This window comes from Bubalus bubalis, chromosome 17 (assembly GCF_019923935.1).
Source record: "Bubalus bubalis isolate 160015118507 breed Murrah chromosome 17, NDDB_SH_1, whole genome shotgun sequence".
NCBI lineage: Eukaryota > Metazoa > Chordata > Mammalia > Artiodactyla > Bovidae > Bubalus > Bubalus bubalis.
In genome coordinates, this window is record NC_059173.1 from 64,193,953 (window position 1) to 64,206,248 (window position 12,296).

General features: G+C 41.1%; 1 protein-coding gene across 1 annotated transcript in view; it reads right to left on the minus strand.

Annotated features, from left to right (window-relative positions):
• Positions 1–12,296, minus strand: part of IQCM (IQ motif containing M) — a 488,337-nt gene that overhangs the window by 386,849 nt on the left and 89,192 nt on the right. Inside the window, exon 4 of the mRNA XM_044930386.2 lies at positions 10,732–10,999. Within this exon, the coding sequence (XP_044786321.2) occupies positions 10,732–10,999 (268 nt within the window). The remainder of the gene's footprint in view (positions 1–10,731; positions 11,000–12,296) is intronic.

The window sequence follows — 12,296 nt, forward strand, 5'->3', positions numbered from 1 at the left end:
CTCTAGAAGGGGATGGTAACCAGTATTGGCCAATACACTCCAGTGGAAATGGCAACCCATGCCAGTGTTCTTGCCTGGAGAATCCCAGGGACAGGGGAGCCTGGTGGGCTGCTGTCTATGGGGTCGCACACAGTCGGACATGACTGAAGCGACTTAGCAGTTGCCTGGAAAACGCCCCTCCCTGACAGAGAAGCTTGTCAGGCCACAGTCTACAGGGTCACAAAGAATCAGAAATGACTGAAGTGACCCTGTGCGCATAGACGCAAGACTTTTTTTTGCCTGTGGCAGCTCTGCCCCAGTGAGAGTTGACCATGAAGGTGGCACAGCTGCTTGGCTTGCGGGGACCCTGGCGGGGCCAAGTGTGCAGGGACATAGACTGCCTCTGCTGCAGGAGTTATGGCCCTATCAGAGTCTTTTTTCGAGCCTCTTGTACCTGGTGATCAGAAGGTCCCTTTGGCCAGGCTTTCTCTGTAGCTCTGCCTGTTCAGGCACTTAGAGGACTCCCTTGCCTGGGGTCCTTCTCTGTTGCTTGGCACATGAGGCACATAGAGGGGCCTCCCTGGCTGAGGTCTTACTCTGTAGATCAGCACATCAGTCACTGAAAGGAGCACCCGGGTGCGGTCCTGCTCTGTAGTTCAGTGCATCAGGCGTTTGATGATGGGCCAGCCTCTACTGCTCAGCTGCCCATGCTGGGGTGTGGGAAAGAGGCTGTGGTGCTGGCTCCACCCCCTAGTGTGGCTCAGCAGTGTCGCCTGGCTTCCACGGCTGCCTGGCTTTCCTCCACTGGCATTTCCCACCATGATCTCCTCCCTGACATCCCCTCAATCCGTCTCTCCAGTCAGCAGCGGCCCTCTCCCTGGGATTGCTCCACAATTCCTAAACTCCAGCTCCCAGCTGCTGCGCCTTCCAGGGGACCCTCGTCCCTGTCAAGGGTATGTATGGCTGCAGCAAGGACTGTCTGATTCTCATTCCATGTAGGCTGCCACAGATCAGCTGTTTCACTCTCAGCCTTAAATGTTTCTCCTCTGACTCAGACAATTGCCCTGATGTGGAGATCAGAGCCCTCCTTCAGTTCCCCTACATGCCAAGGGCAGGTCCAGTCCTATTAACACTCCCATTTTTTTCCCCTAGTTCCTTCGTCCTACAAAGTTTTGCATGGTTCTATATATTCTTTTCTACTGATCAGGTACTCCTGTCCGCTCTGCATGCACTTCTGTGTCTGAAGGTGTATTCCTGATGTATCTATCCATGGAGAGAGATGTACTCCACATCTACCTACTCTTCCGCCATCTTTACTTTTTGAAAGCTGAGATTTTAATCTAGGTCATTGAACTCCTATGTCCCATGGAGTCACTAAACTATGCTGCTTTGTCAAAAGGGAAGAAATCACAAATTTATACAAACTGAAAAATCCAAGTAACATTTGTTTTCAGCAAAGCTTAGATAAGAGGCTCAAACAATGTCATCAGGATTTGATGTCTCTGCATCATTCAGCTCATTCTTCCATACTGACTTTATTCTAGAATTCCTCGCTGTGTTCTCAAGTACCTCAAGCTCTTATCATCCATGCTGATTTAAATCCAATCACTCCACCTCTCCCTGCAGCCAGGAGAATCAGTTCTTCTCACTGGCTGTGCCCGAATCACATGCCAGCTCTGGAGTTAGAGGGCAGAGGGACAGCCTTCCCCACTCTGCACAAACTTGTAATGGGAGGGGCATTTCTCCAAAGTCAAATCAGAGTTCTGCTACCAGAGGTCAGTTTAAAGGATGTCAAGAGGCCCAAAACGATGAATGTCTACTGAAGGAGGATTTCATTACAAATAGGAAACCATTTCTAGGACACCATGAACTGCTCTCACTGTACTTCCTCAGAGAAGCTGGTATTATTTACTTGTACACAAAACTTTATGTACAATGACCTAGGGAGGACCCCAGGTATGCTAAGTCACTTCAGTCGTGTCCAACTCTTTGCAACCCATGGACTATAGCCCAGCAGGCTCCTCTGTCCATGAGATTCTCTAGGCAAGAATACTAGAGTGGTTTGCCATTTCCTTCTCCAGGGGATCTCCCTGACCCAGGGATTGTTCCTTAAGTCTCCTGTATTGGCAGGCAGGTTCTTTACCACTAGTGCCACCAGGGAAGCTTAGCCCACTGGAAAATAGGTCAGTAGCCTCTGAACTCTTCTCTGCCTATGCTCCTAGTCAAATGCAAAACATGGGACAAATGTACTTAATCAGAAAATTTCTGAAAGTCACTGCTGTAGCCTAAGATTTCTGGTCTCCCTAAGTTGTCCTCTGGACTTGTAAGAAAATTAGTAGGAGGTAGATGTTTAGAAGAATGCATTTCTACTGTCTCTAAATCCTTTATAATGTTTTAATAATTCTCCTAGTAAGATGCTATTAACTTATTAAAAGTTATGAACTGTGGCTGTTTCAATGTGGTAAGCCATGTTACTCCAGAGGCATGGAGTAAGTCTTCGGTCTTACTTTAGGTCTCCATCCTGCACCTTTCCATTTCAGAGATCCCAGGCCAATCCAAAGAGAAAAAGCATAAGTTAGAATGGACTGTGATCAAGACATTGGTTGCACAATTATATAATTATAAGCATTTGCTAATATTAAGAATTCTGTTGAACTTCTTTCTTCAATAGCATAGACAAGCAAAAGAAAATTCCTGACAAGAAATGGAAGAAGCATAGATATCTGAGGCAGGAAGAAATGAAGAGAAGCAAAGAAATACTTACAAAATGCTCTGTATAATGCTCTCTAAAGATATTATCCAAATTTATTCCCTCATTTAGAAATTACTGAGTCTGTTTGTATACAGGGAGGAAGACTAGTATATTTCAAGTTTCAAAGCTTCCAAAATCAAATTATTTTGTAATACCAAATTCAATTTAATTTTCCACTTCATTAAAAAATCTCTAGTTTCCACGTTTCTTATAAATTGTTATGGAACCTGGTCTTCAGTTCCTCCAAATAATTTTGTGGGAACACGTAAAAAATCCAGTTTTAATATATTTGTTAACATTCTATGTATACTTAAAATCATCAAAATACAAAATAAAAGATATCCTAAACATTGTTGATCAAAATACTGTTTGGTAACTTGTCACCACTACGGGCAAACAAACATGACACTGAGTCCCTTTCCCTTATGGTTTCCTCCAGGACTTTCTAGCCTTCGTTATTTTAAAGCACTATCAAAATTTACTATTCCTTCATTTTATATTTAAAGGAATAGATTTGCGATCTGACCAAAGAACAAACACACACGCACACACACACACATCTATTCCTTTCCAAGTTGGCTAAGGAACAACCCAATGTTCCCTAAATATACTTGTTTGACATGAATATGATGAAATCTTACTGAGATTAACTGAAATCTGTTTTCAAATTTAAATGACTCAAATTAGACCTCAGTATTTTTTGCTCCCAAGGGAATGCGTAAGCAGATGAATATAATGTAATATATGGGAACTATATTTACATTAAAAAAAACTGACTTTTACATGTGACTTTTAACGATCAAGACCCATAAGCTGCTGGCAGTATGACAACAGAAACTGGTTAAGCAGCGCTATAGAGTATGTATGTGCTCAGAAAGAAAATCATTTCATATTTTTTATTTTGCTCTGTTAAGAAAAATACAAGCATGCAGAACATGCAAGCATAGGGAACATATTTACTAAAGATATGTGACATTATAATTGCTGCAGTGTATTTTTAAAGTTGATATCCTTGGATCAAATTCAAGGGATGTGTGGCCTGTCCTCACGTAAGATGTTCAGCTTCTCGAAGGTAACACAACCAAATTCTTCAGTGCAGCATGAGTGAAAGGCACACAGACGCCACACACAGGACTCACTTTTCTTTCTAATCTCACAAACTTTAATCAAGTTCTAGAATTAATGTGACTGATATCTTCCATCATGCATCCATTCACATCAAAGTGAATATTGGCAATGTGTTTAAAAAATAGATCCAAGTTACAGACTTAATATACATTTTTGAGATAAGAACCTGGAGAAATAGATTGCAATTTTAATTCAAATACAAACTCTGAGATCAGCACTTCACAGCTGTATGGTGGGACACATGCAGACTTTCCTAGTAAAATGTCTCTGATTTCACCATAGCCTGTAATAAAAAGTCAAGAGGACCAGTGTCCTCCTTCACTTCTTTCTCACACTCTCCATCCCTCAAAAACTTGACCTCATGATGACAACTAGTCCATCCTAAAAGAAATCAACCCTGAATATTCATTTGAGGACTGATGCTAAAGCTGAAACTCCAACACTTTGGCCACCTGATACGAACAGCTGACTCATTGGAAAAGAGGCTGATGTTGGGAAAGATTGAAGGCAGGAGGAGCAGGGGGCAGCAGAGGATGAGATGGTTGGATGGCATCACTGACTCAACTCCGGCAGATAGTGAAGAATAGGGAAGCCTGGCATGCTGCCGTTCATGGAGTCGCAAAGAACTGGACACAACTGAACAACTGAACGATAACAAAAAAGACAACCCCCCAAAGAGACAGACCATCATAAGGAAGGCTTACTCACCTTCTCTAAGAGATCCTGAGAACTCTTCTTCCTTTGCTCCTCCTGTCTAAGCCTTCCTCCTCCCTGACTGAACCATGAGTAACATATTTCACACTCTCTGACCTCCCTCCTAGCTGTTCATTCCCACTTCTTTGCTGGGTACTCCTCTTTCTGATCTCCAAATACTGGAAACTGCCAGGACTTAGTCCTTGGATTTTTTTTCTCTACCTACATTTACTTCTTAGATGATGTCTCTAAGTCTATGATTACAAATAAAATCTACACCTCTATTGTCCAATGCAGGAGCCACTCATCATCTGTATCTACTGAATAACTAAAATGTGGTTAATCCAATTTCTATAACACACACTGGATTTAGGAGAATTGGGGTTAAAAAAAAAAAACAAAATATCTCCTTAATAATTTTTATGTTAACTATTAAATGATCATATTTTGATATATTAGGTTAAATAAATCTATTATTGAAATTAGTTTTACCTGCTTCTTTTTTACTTTTTAATGTGGCCACAAGGAAATTTTCAATTACAACTTTTGTAGCTCTTATTACATTTCTACTGGACATAGATCTCCACGTTAATGACTCCAATCTTTCTTGGAAAGTGAAAATGAAGTCTCTCAGTTGTGTCCGACTCTTTGTGACCCCGTGGACTGTAGCCCACCAGGCTCCTCTGTCCATGGGATTCTCCAGACAAGAATACTGGAGTGGGTTGCCATTTCCTTCTCCAGGGGATCTTCCCAACCCAGGGATGGAACCCAGGTCTCCCGCGTTGCAGGCACATGCTTTAACCTCTGAGCCACCAGGGAAGCTTTCTTATGCACCCACAATTACATAACAGACTATCTATTAGACAGTAGTCTAGAGCACAGTAGTCTAGTCTAGTGGACATTTTCATTTATATATGTGTACACTAAGAACCTCAACATAATGTGCCTAAATCTCAACTCTGGGTTTCTGCCTGTTCCAAAACTACATCTCTCTCTCCCCCCATCTCAGAAAATGGCGATTCTTATCTTTCAGTTCATCAAGCCTAAAGCCTAAGAATCACCCTTCATTTTTCTTTCCCTCACACTCCACCCCTAATCTTTTGACAAGTACTGACAACTTGCCACCAAAATATTTTTAAGAGATCATTTTAAGGATATGAGTTCAGGGATCAGGAATGAAAAGTGGGGGTGAGGGGGAGGAAAAAAAGGAGAACTAATGTAAGAATCCTTTTCTGAGTTGACAACCACAACAAGAATCTGGGTGCTTAATTATTTGGGACCTTCTGAGAAGGTTTACAGAATGTAACTGAGACAGGGCAGACTCTTCTGCCCTGGCAAAGAAAGGAGGAAGTGTTTATCCACCGGCCCTCACCCTCCCTTCGCAGCTCCTCCTGTGTGACAGGTGAGCCCATTCTTGTAGGTGTCTCAAGCCAGGAAGGCGCTGGGGAAGCCTGGGGCAGGAACCTCACCACAGCAGGGGCGGACACAGGAAGTGAGCCCAGAGGAGCTCAGACTGTGTGAACAGGGTTTGCCAGAAATGCTCCAGAGAGCAAATGGTATGCATCTCGTCCCGACTCCCGTGATCAGTGGTATCACATCAGTGGCTTGAAACTGGCTACGTGAGAGTACTTATACATGGAAATGGGCAAAAGCTGCACATGGAGCTTCCTCCCTCCTCCCCCACACCAGTTGCTGAACATTTCCTAGCACGTCACTGACAAGGTTCTGCTTTTCTGACAGCCGCGGATGACCTCTCTTCAGCTCCGCATCGGAACTATGAGGAGAATAGGTGTGGCTATTCTTTCTGCACTTTTTGAAAGCACTTCTGTGTTTCCCTCACTTGGGCCATTGCATATAGACCCAGAACTCCAAGCAGGAATTACTCCTTGTCTGAGAAATTCTTTCCCATTTCTCATACTTAGTTCAAATGACATTTCCTCTAGGATGCCTTTGTTGATCCCCAGACCTGGTCCAATTCACGTGTTGTATACTCTCAATCCAAATACAGGTGACAATTTAATTACTATCTGTTTTTCCTAGACTACAAGTTCCGTGAGGGAACAAGTTATGATCATTTTTTTCTCACTCATCAACCTCTGTATATTTACACCATGTCTGAGGAAAAGCTTTTTGATCAACAGATACTAAAAGCACTTTGATCACTCTCCCATGAATGAAACTGAAATTGTTTTAAGAATGTTGAAAAAGAGACCTTATGCTTGAAAATGGGGGGAGTCATGTTGAGAGACAAACACCAGAGAGACATTTTTTATGGATGTGCAGCACTTCCAGCTATAATCCATTGAGCCAAATCTCAATCAGATAGCTCCTCCTAACTACAAGGGAAGTGAGGAGTGTATCAAAGCCAAGTACTCAGGGAAAAAAGGATATAATAAGCATCTAGCCAGTCTCCACATAGTCTGTCCTTTTGCACATCAAATATCCATTCATTTTTATACCTTGACAGGACACAAAGGAGACAACCCAAAGTTTCAACAAAGCACTGCATCCAGCTCAGAGCCCAGGATCTCTGGCTGTTTGTAATTTTCTCCATCAGGCCCAGATGTGGCTCCTTCTGGTCTAGTAACAATGTGTACCAAATTCATAAATTATTTCCACCTTTCCCCGGAAGCACATAAAATCCAGCAGTGGAGCAATCATTAGGCCAAAGAAAGTTATAGAATCCTGCTGGGGAGGCGCTGAGAAGTCCCCTGAGTAGACAAGGATTCTGTTCTGAGAGGCACTCCCTTGTTCATTTGCTTAGTGCCCCCTGGATCCACTCTGAGAAGTTTTTCTTTGCACCTGGGCCACATATTGCTGTTATTCTCCTTGGAGACTGTATAGCTTTTGTGATACACTTTCAGATAAAGCCAGGCTATTTTACTCTTGAATATTCAATTAAATCAAGGTTCATGGTTTCTTCAGCAATGAAATTCTCTAAAATATTTGGTAGATATTTTAACCTATTTTCATCCAATTCTGCACACCAATAACCGCATTCAAAGCTCTTTTTTTAGACATAGTTTTAAAATCTCCCTTGTATCTTCACTTCTCTATCTCCTGATTTAGTCTCTCAACTTAATACTTAGTGCCTTTGGATTACCTGCAACAATGGCCTGGGTTGGTAAAAACATATCATTAATCTGATTTTTGCTACAATGATAAATCTTAGTATGTACTTTCTCAAAACCAAGGGCCCAAATACTTGGTGGCTCTCTATGCTCTCTCATTTCTGCTTGCAAACCAGCCAATCGTTTTCTCAGTTCATCTCTCTTTTATAATAAAAACTTCCCAAAGGCAACCAAAACCACCAACATATTTTAGTAATGCTATTTCCTCCTAACTTCTTCACCTAGAGCTACAAAGCTCGGTATGTACACAGTTTAGATTTCAACTTATTGCTGGTGGCAGTTTCACCATTACATAAGAATGCATCTCCAACTCTTTAATTCAATCTGTTTCCATGGTGCCGCTTAGTATCACTAAGCCCATGAATCCCACAGCCCTTCTCTATGTCTGATGTTCCACCTTATTGTTGACCAAATCTAGATAACTCTACTTTTCAAATATGTCTAAAATCTCTCCCCTCACTTCTATCCCCAATGCCACTAATGTAATATAAATCATCCTTGCTTATGAGAATTACTATCTCCTCATTGGTCTCTGTGTCGTCAAAATTCATCCCACCTCACCTCTACTGCCACGATATGTTCTCAAATGCAAATGTGATCACTGCAACTGTTCTGTAAAACATCTGGATTACTTTTAGGTTAAATTTCAATGTTCTGCTGGTCTCATCTCTAAGTCCCCAAGCCTCATATCAGTTATTTAAAATTATTTTAGTTCCTTCAAGTACATTATCATCACTTTCTCAGATACTCATTATGATGTAGATGCTTGACTCTCATAGTACCTTTCTTCCTTCTTGAGTTAACACTTATTCATCCTTCAAAATTTATCAGACTTTAAATCTCCTGGGAATCCATCCCTATTACTAAATCTGAATCAGGTATATTTCCAATTGACTTCAAACAGTAGCACTGGTTTGTATTACAGTCAGTCATACTATACTATAATCACCTATTTATCCTCCTTCATCCAACCGCACACAAATTACATATATGAAATTTGAAATTCTTGATGGCAAGTAACATCTTTTATCTCTATATCTCTCCCAGAGTAAATAAATGTTGGTTGAACAGTGCAGAACCCCACAATGGTTCATGTATGGCAGTGATCCCCAACATAAACCTTCAGTCTTAACCTGGTTCTTTCTAAGTAGCTCCATTTCCAACTTCCAACTGTTTATCTCCCAATGCATGTCTATTGAACAGGTCTACAACTGAATTCAAGAAGGCAATGGCACCCCACTCCAGTACTCTTGCCTGGAAAATCCCATGGGCGGAGGAGCCTGGTAGGCTACAGTCCATGGGGTCGCTAAAAGTCGAACACGACTGAGTGACTTCACTTTCACTTTTCACTTCCATACATTGGAGAAGGAAATGGCAACCAGTGTTCTTGCCTGGAGAATCCCAGGGGTGGGGGAGCCTGGTGGGCTGCCATCTATGGGGCCACACAGAGTCGGACACGACTGAAATGACTTAGCAGCGCAATTGAATTGGTTATCTTTCCCATTCCTGTCTCCACCTGCCCTAAATCTGCTTTTCCCTCTGAATTCCCTTAATGATACCTGTTGAGTTTTCCCATCTAGAAACCTAAGTATCTTTCTTGGGGAATTCTTTGGTTAAACAAATTGGTGATAGGCAGGTTAAAAACATTAAACAGATTTCTTTCCTGTAGTATTTCTTAGAGCTTTCAATATATTAATCTTCAATATGAATCTCCAAGAAGCAAATGCATTTTTCAAACTTATCTAACCAAAGAACCCTTGTGTCAAGGTGAATCACTCACAACTAGTGTTCTGAACACTACACTGAGAAACACTGCAATAAATCCCTGGACACTTCATGCGTCACTCCTGCTCTACTTTAGGCCCTGCCATCTCTTACGTGGACCATCTCTTTCCTGCGCAGCCTCCTCTCATCTCTCTCTGCCACCATTCGCTCCACAGGCTCTACTGCCAGTTTTATTTTTCTTGACAGAGAGAAGTAGTCATACTTCACTCCTTCCCCATCTCCCAGCTTTAATATCATGATTGGCTCTCGAATACACATGGGTCAACTCCTGGGTCTGCTATTATAATCACATCAAAACCTAGTCTCACCCATCTCCGCAACTTCATTTCTTACCAAATCTCTCCTTCCCCAAGACATAGCACTTTCTTTTGTCCTTTGGCTCTTCCACGGATCCAAATGGCCTCTCCTGTTCCCACTTACCTTTAATGACCTTCTCCTTAAAACCCATTTCTAATGAGATCTCGCCTGAGAAATTTTCCCTCTGGCATCTGGTTGGTTACTCCTCCGTAATCACTTGCACCAACTATATTCCAGCAGTTGTCAGAATAATAAATTACCCAAGTATCTGTCCCCGCCACTACTCTCTGAGCCTTTTAAGCTTCGTGTTTTCAACTCCTAACACACTGCCTGACACAGGGCAGGCACTCATTGAGTGAAAAAAATTCAAATGAAGGAATAACATAGTAAGCAATAGCAAAACAGGGAAATGTAGATGAAGTTATGAAAGTTTATAACTAGAAATGTATTTTGAGAGGTCATTTATTCTGGCCAGGAAAACACATTAGTCTCAGAAAACAGTATTACTCTGCTTAAATAGACCTCCAGGTTCCACTTTACTGAAATCTTGATAAAGAAGAAACCTTTACCACAATAGGTCCTAAAGGAAACTCTATACCTCCCCCAAATCCTTTTACGGTCTTGGGGTAACAGCCTCATGAATAGCTCACCTACGCTAGCTACCCCACTCAACAACAGACCCCAGAGCCATGAGCCTCTGCCTGCTCTAGGAACTGTGTCTACTGGAAGAAGTGGTCAACCCATTCTGTTCCTCTGCATTCCTCTTTCCACGAGGATGCCTTCTTTTCACCTTCTGGTGGTTCTCAGAGGTTAGCAGCTCTTCCAAACATGCCTCCCTACCTTTCAGTGCTAGCATTTAAAATGTGGAGTTTTGTTTAAAGGTAGAAATTTCATTACAAGCACACCATAAGCAAACAATTCTGCCTGATGGCTTGCTGAACTTCTTTGCCCCACCAAAAAACTTACCTTTCACAATTAGATCTATAGGCTCCTTGTGTTTCTTTTTTATATTAAAAATGTATGGCTCATTGAAAGCAGTCCGTTGTGGAGGCTCCTCAGAAGGTCCACTTTTGGAACGGTCCTTGGGAAAACAAATCCTTTTGTATGCTGCCTGAAGTTCTTGGACCGCATCAAGTGTTTCCTTTTTTTTGATCTCCAAAGGTATGAATTTGGTAGATTTTGGTTTCTGATGTTTATTTCTAAAGACATTTATAGAAGTACCTGGAACTTTATTCTATAAACAAAAATAAATTTAATTAAATTTAACTGTATAAAACTAGGTAATAAATTTGGTAATAAATTAATAAAATTATATCCACTAAATATATTTTACAAAGTACTTTACTGTATAAGACATTTACTTAAAGCACATGACAATACTCAGATAAAGTAGATGTTATCTTTCATAGTTCTCTAAAAGCCCTTTACGAGCGTGTTATATTCCATTTAAAATATATATATAAATTTTTAAATAGTGATGCTTTCCTCAAATGTGATATTTTCTAATACAGCTTTAAAGTCAATTTTAAAATAGAAATTTTCAAATAGACAAATAAGAATTCATTTTCAACCATCTTTGGAGAATCTCCAAATGTCAGAAAAAAAAAATGGTAACATCCTCAAAATTCTCTGTTGAATCAGAAATAACTGCTTACACATGGACATAGGTTCTTAATGAAAGCATATTACTAATTGGATATGTATTTTAGATCCTTGCAATCACTTAATTGCTTACTAATTTTGACTACCTGAGCAATAGAAAATAATATAGTCCCAGGTCTCTGAGAGGCAGTTATCCAAACAATTACAATTGTTCTAGTCTAGTAATTCTCTAGCCCATAGATAGAGCTAAGGCTCTTCTCCTCCCTACAGGAAAAGGTTCATACAAAGTAAACAGATGCCAACTCAAAATGCCAATAAGGAAGTTTCAGTACACTGGTATTATATTTTATCAAGCAACCAAAGGTAGGATATTGTCCTGTTATTATTAGACAAAATTCTAAAAGTAGGTGAAGGTTCTAAGGCACAGCTATCTAACTCTGAAGAGTGTAAACTTTTCACATGCCTACCACTGAAATCCATACAATTTATGCTGCTAAGTCACTTCAGTCGTGTCCGACTCTGTGCAACCCCAGAGATGGCAGCCCACCAGGCTCCCCCGTCCCTGGGATTCTCCAGGCAAGAACACTAGAGTGGGTTGCCATGTCCTTCTCCAATGCATGAAAGTGAAAAGTGGAAGGGAAGTCGCTCAGTCGTGTCCGACTCTTAGCCACCCCATGGACTGCAGCCTATCAGGCTCCTCCGTCCATGGGATTTTCCAGGCAAGAGTACTGGAGTGGGGTGCCATTGCCTTCTCCATACAGTTTATAAGTACTTCTAATTGACTAGAGGCAAAAATTAGTAACCAACGTTAACAATGTTGATTACAAGATTAAAATTACCTATGGTCAGTCTCAACCTACAGGACCATTAAAAACAAGCATGTGTAAAAATTATAACCCTTCATGTACTGGCTATTTTAAATGATGCTG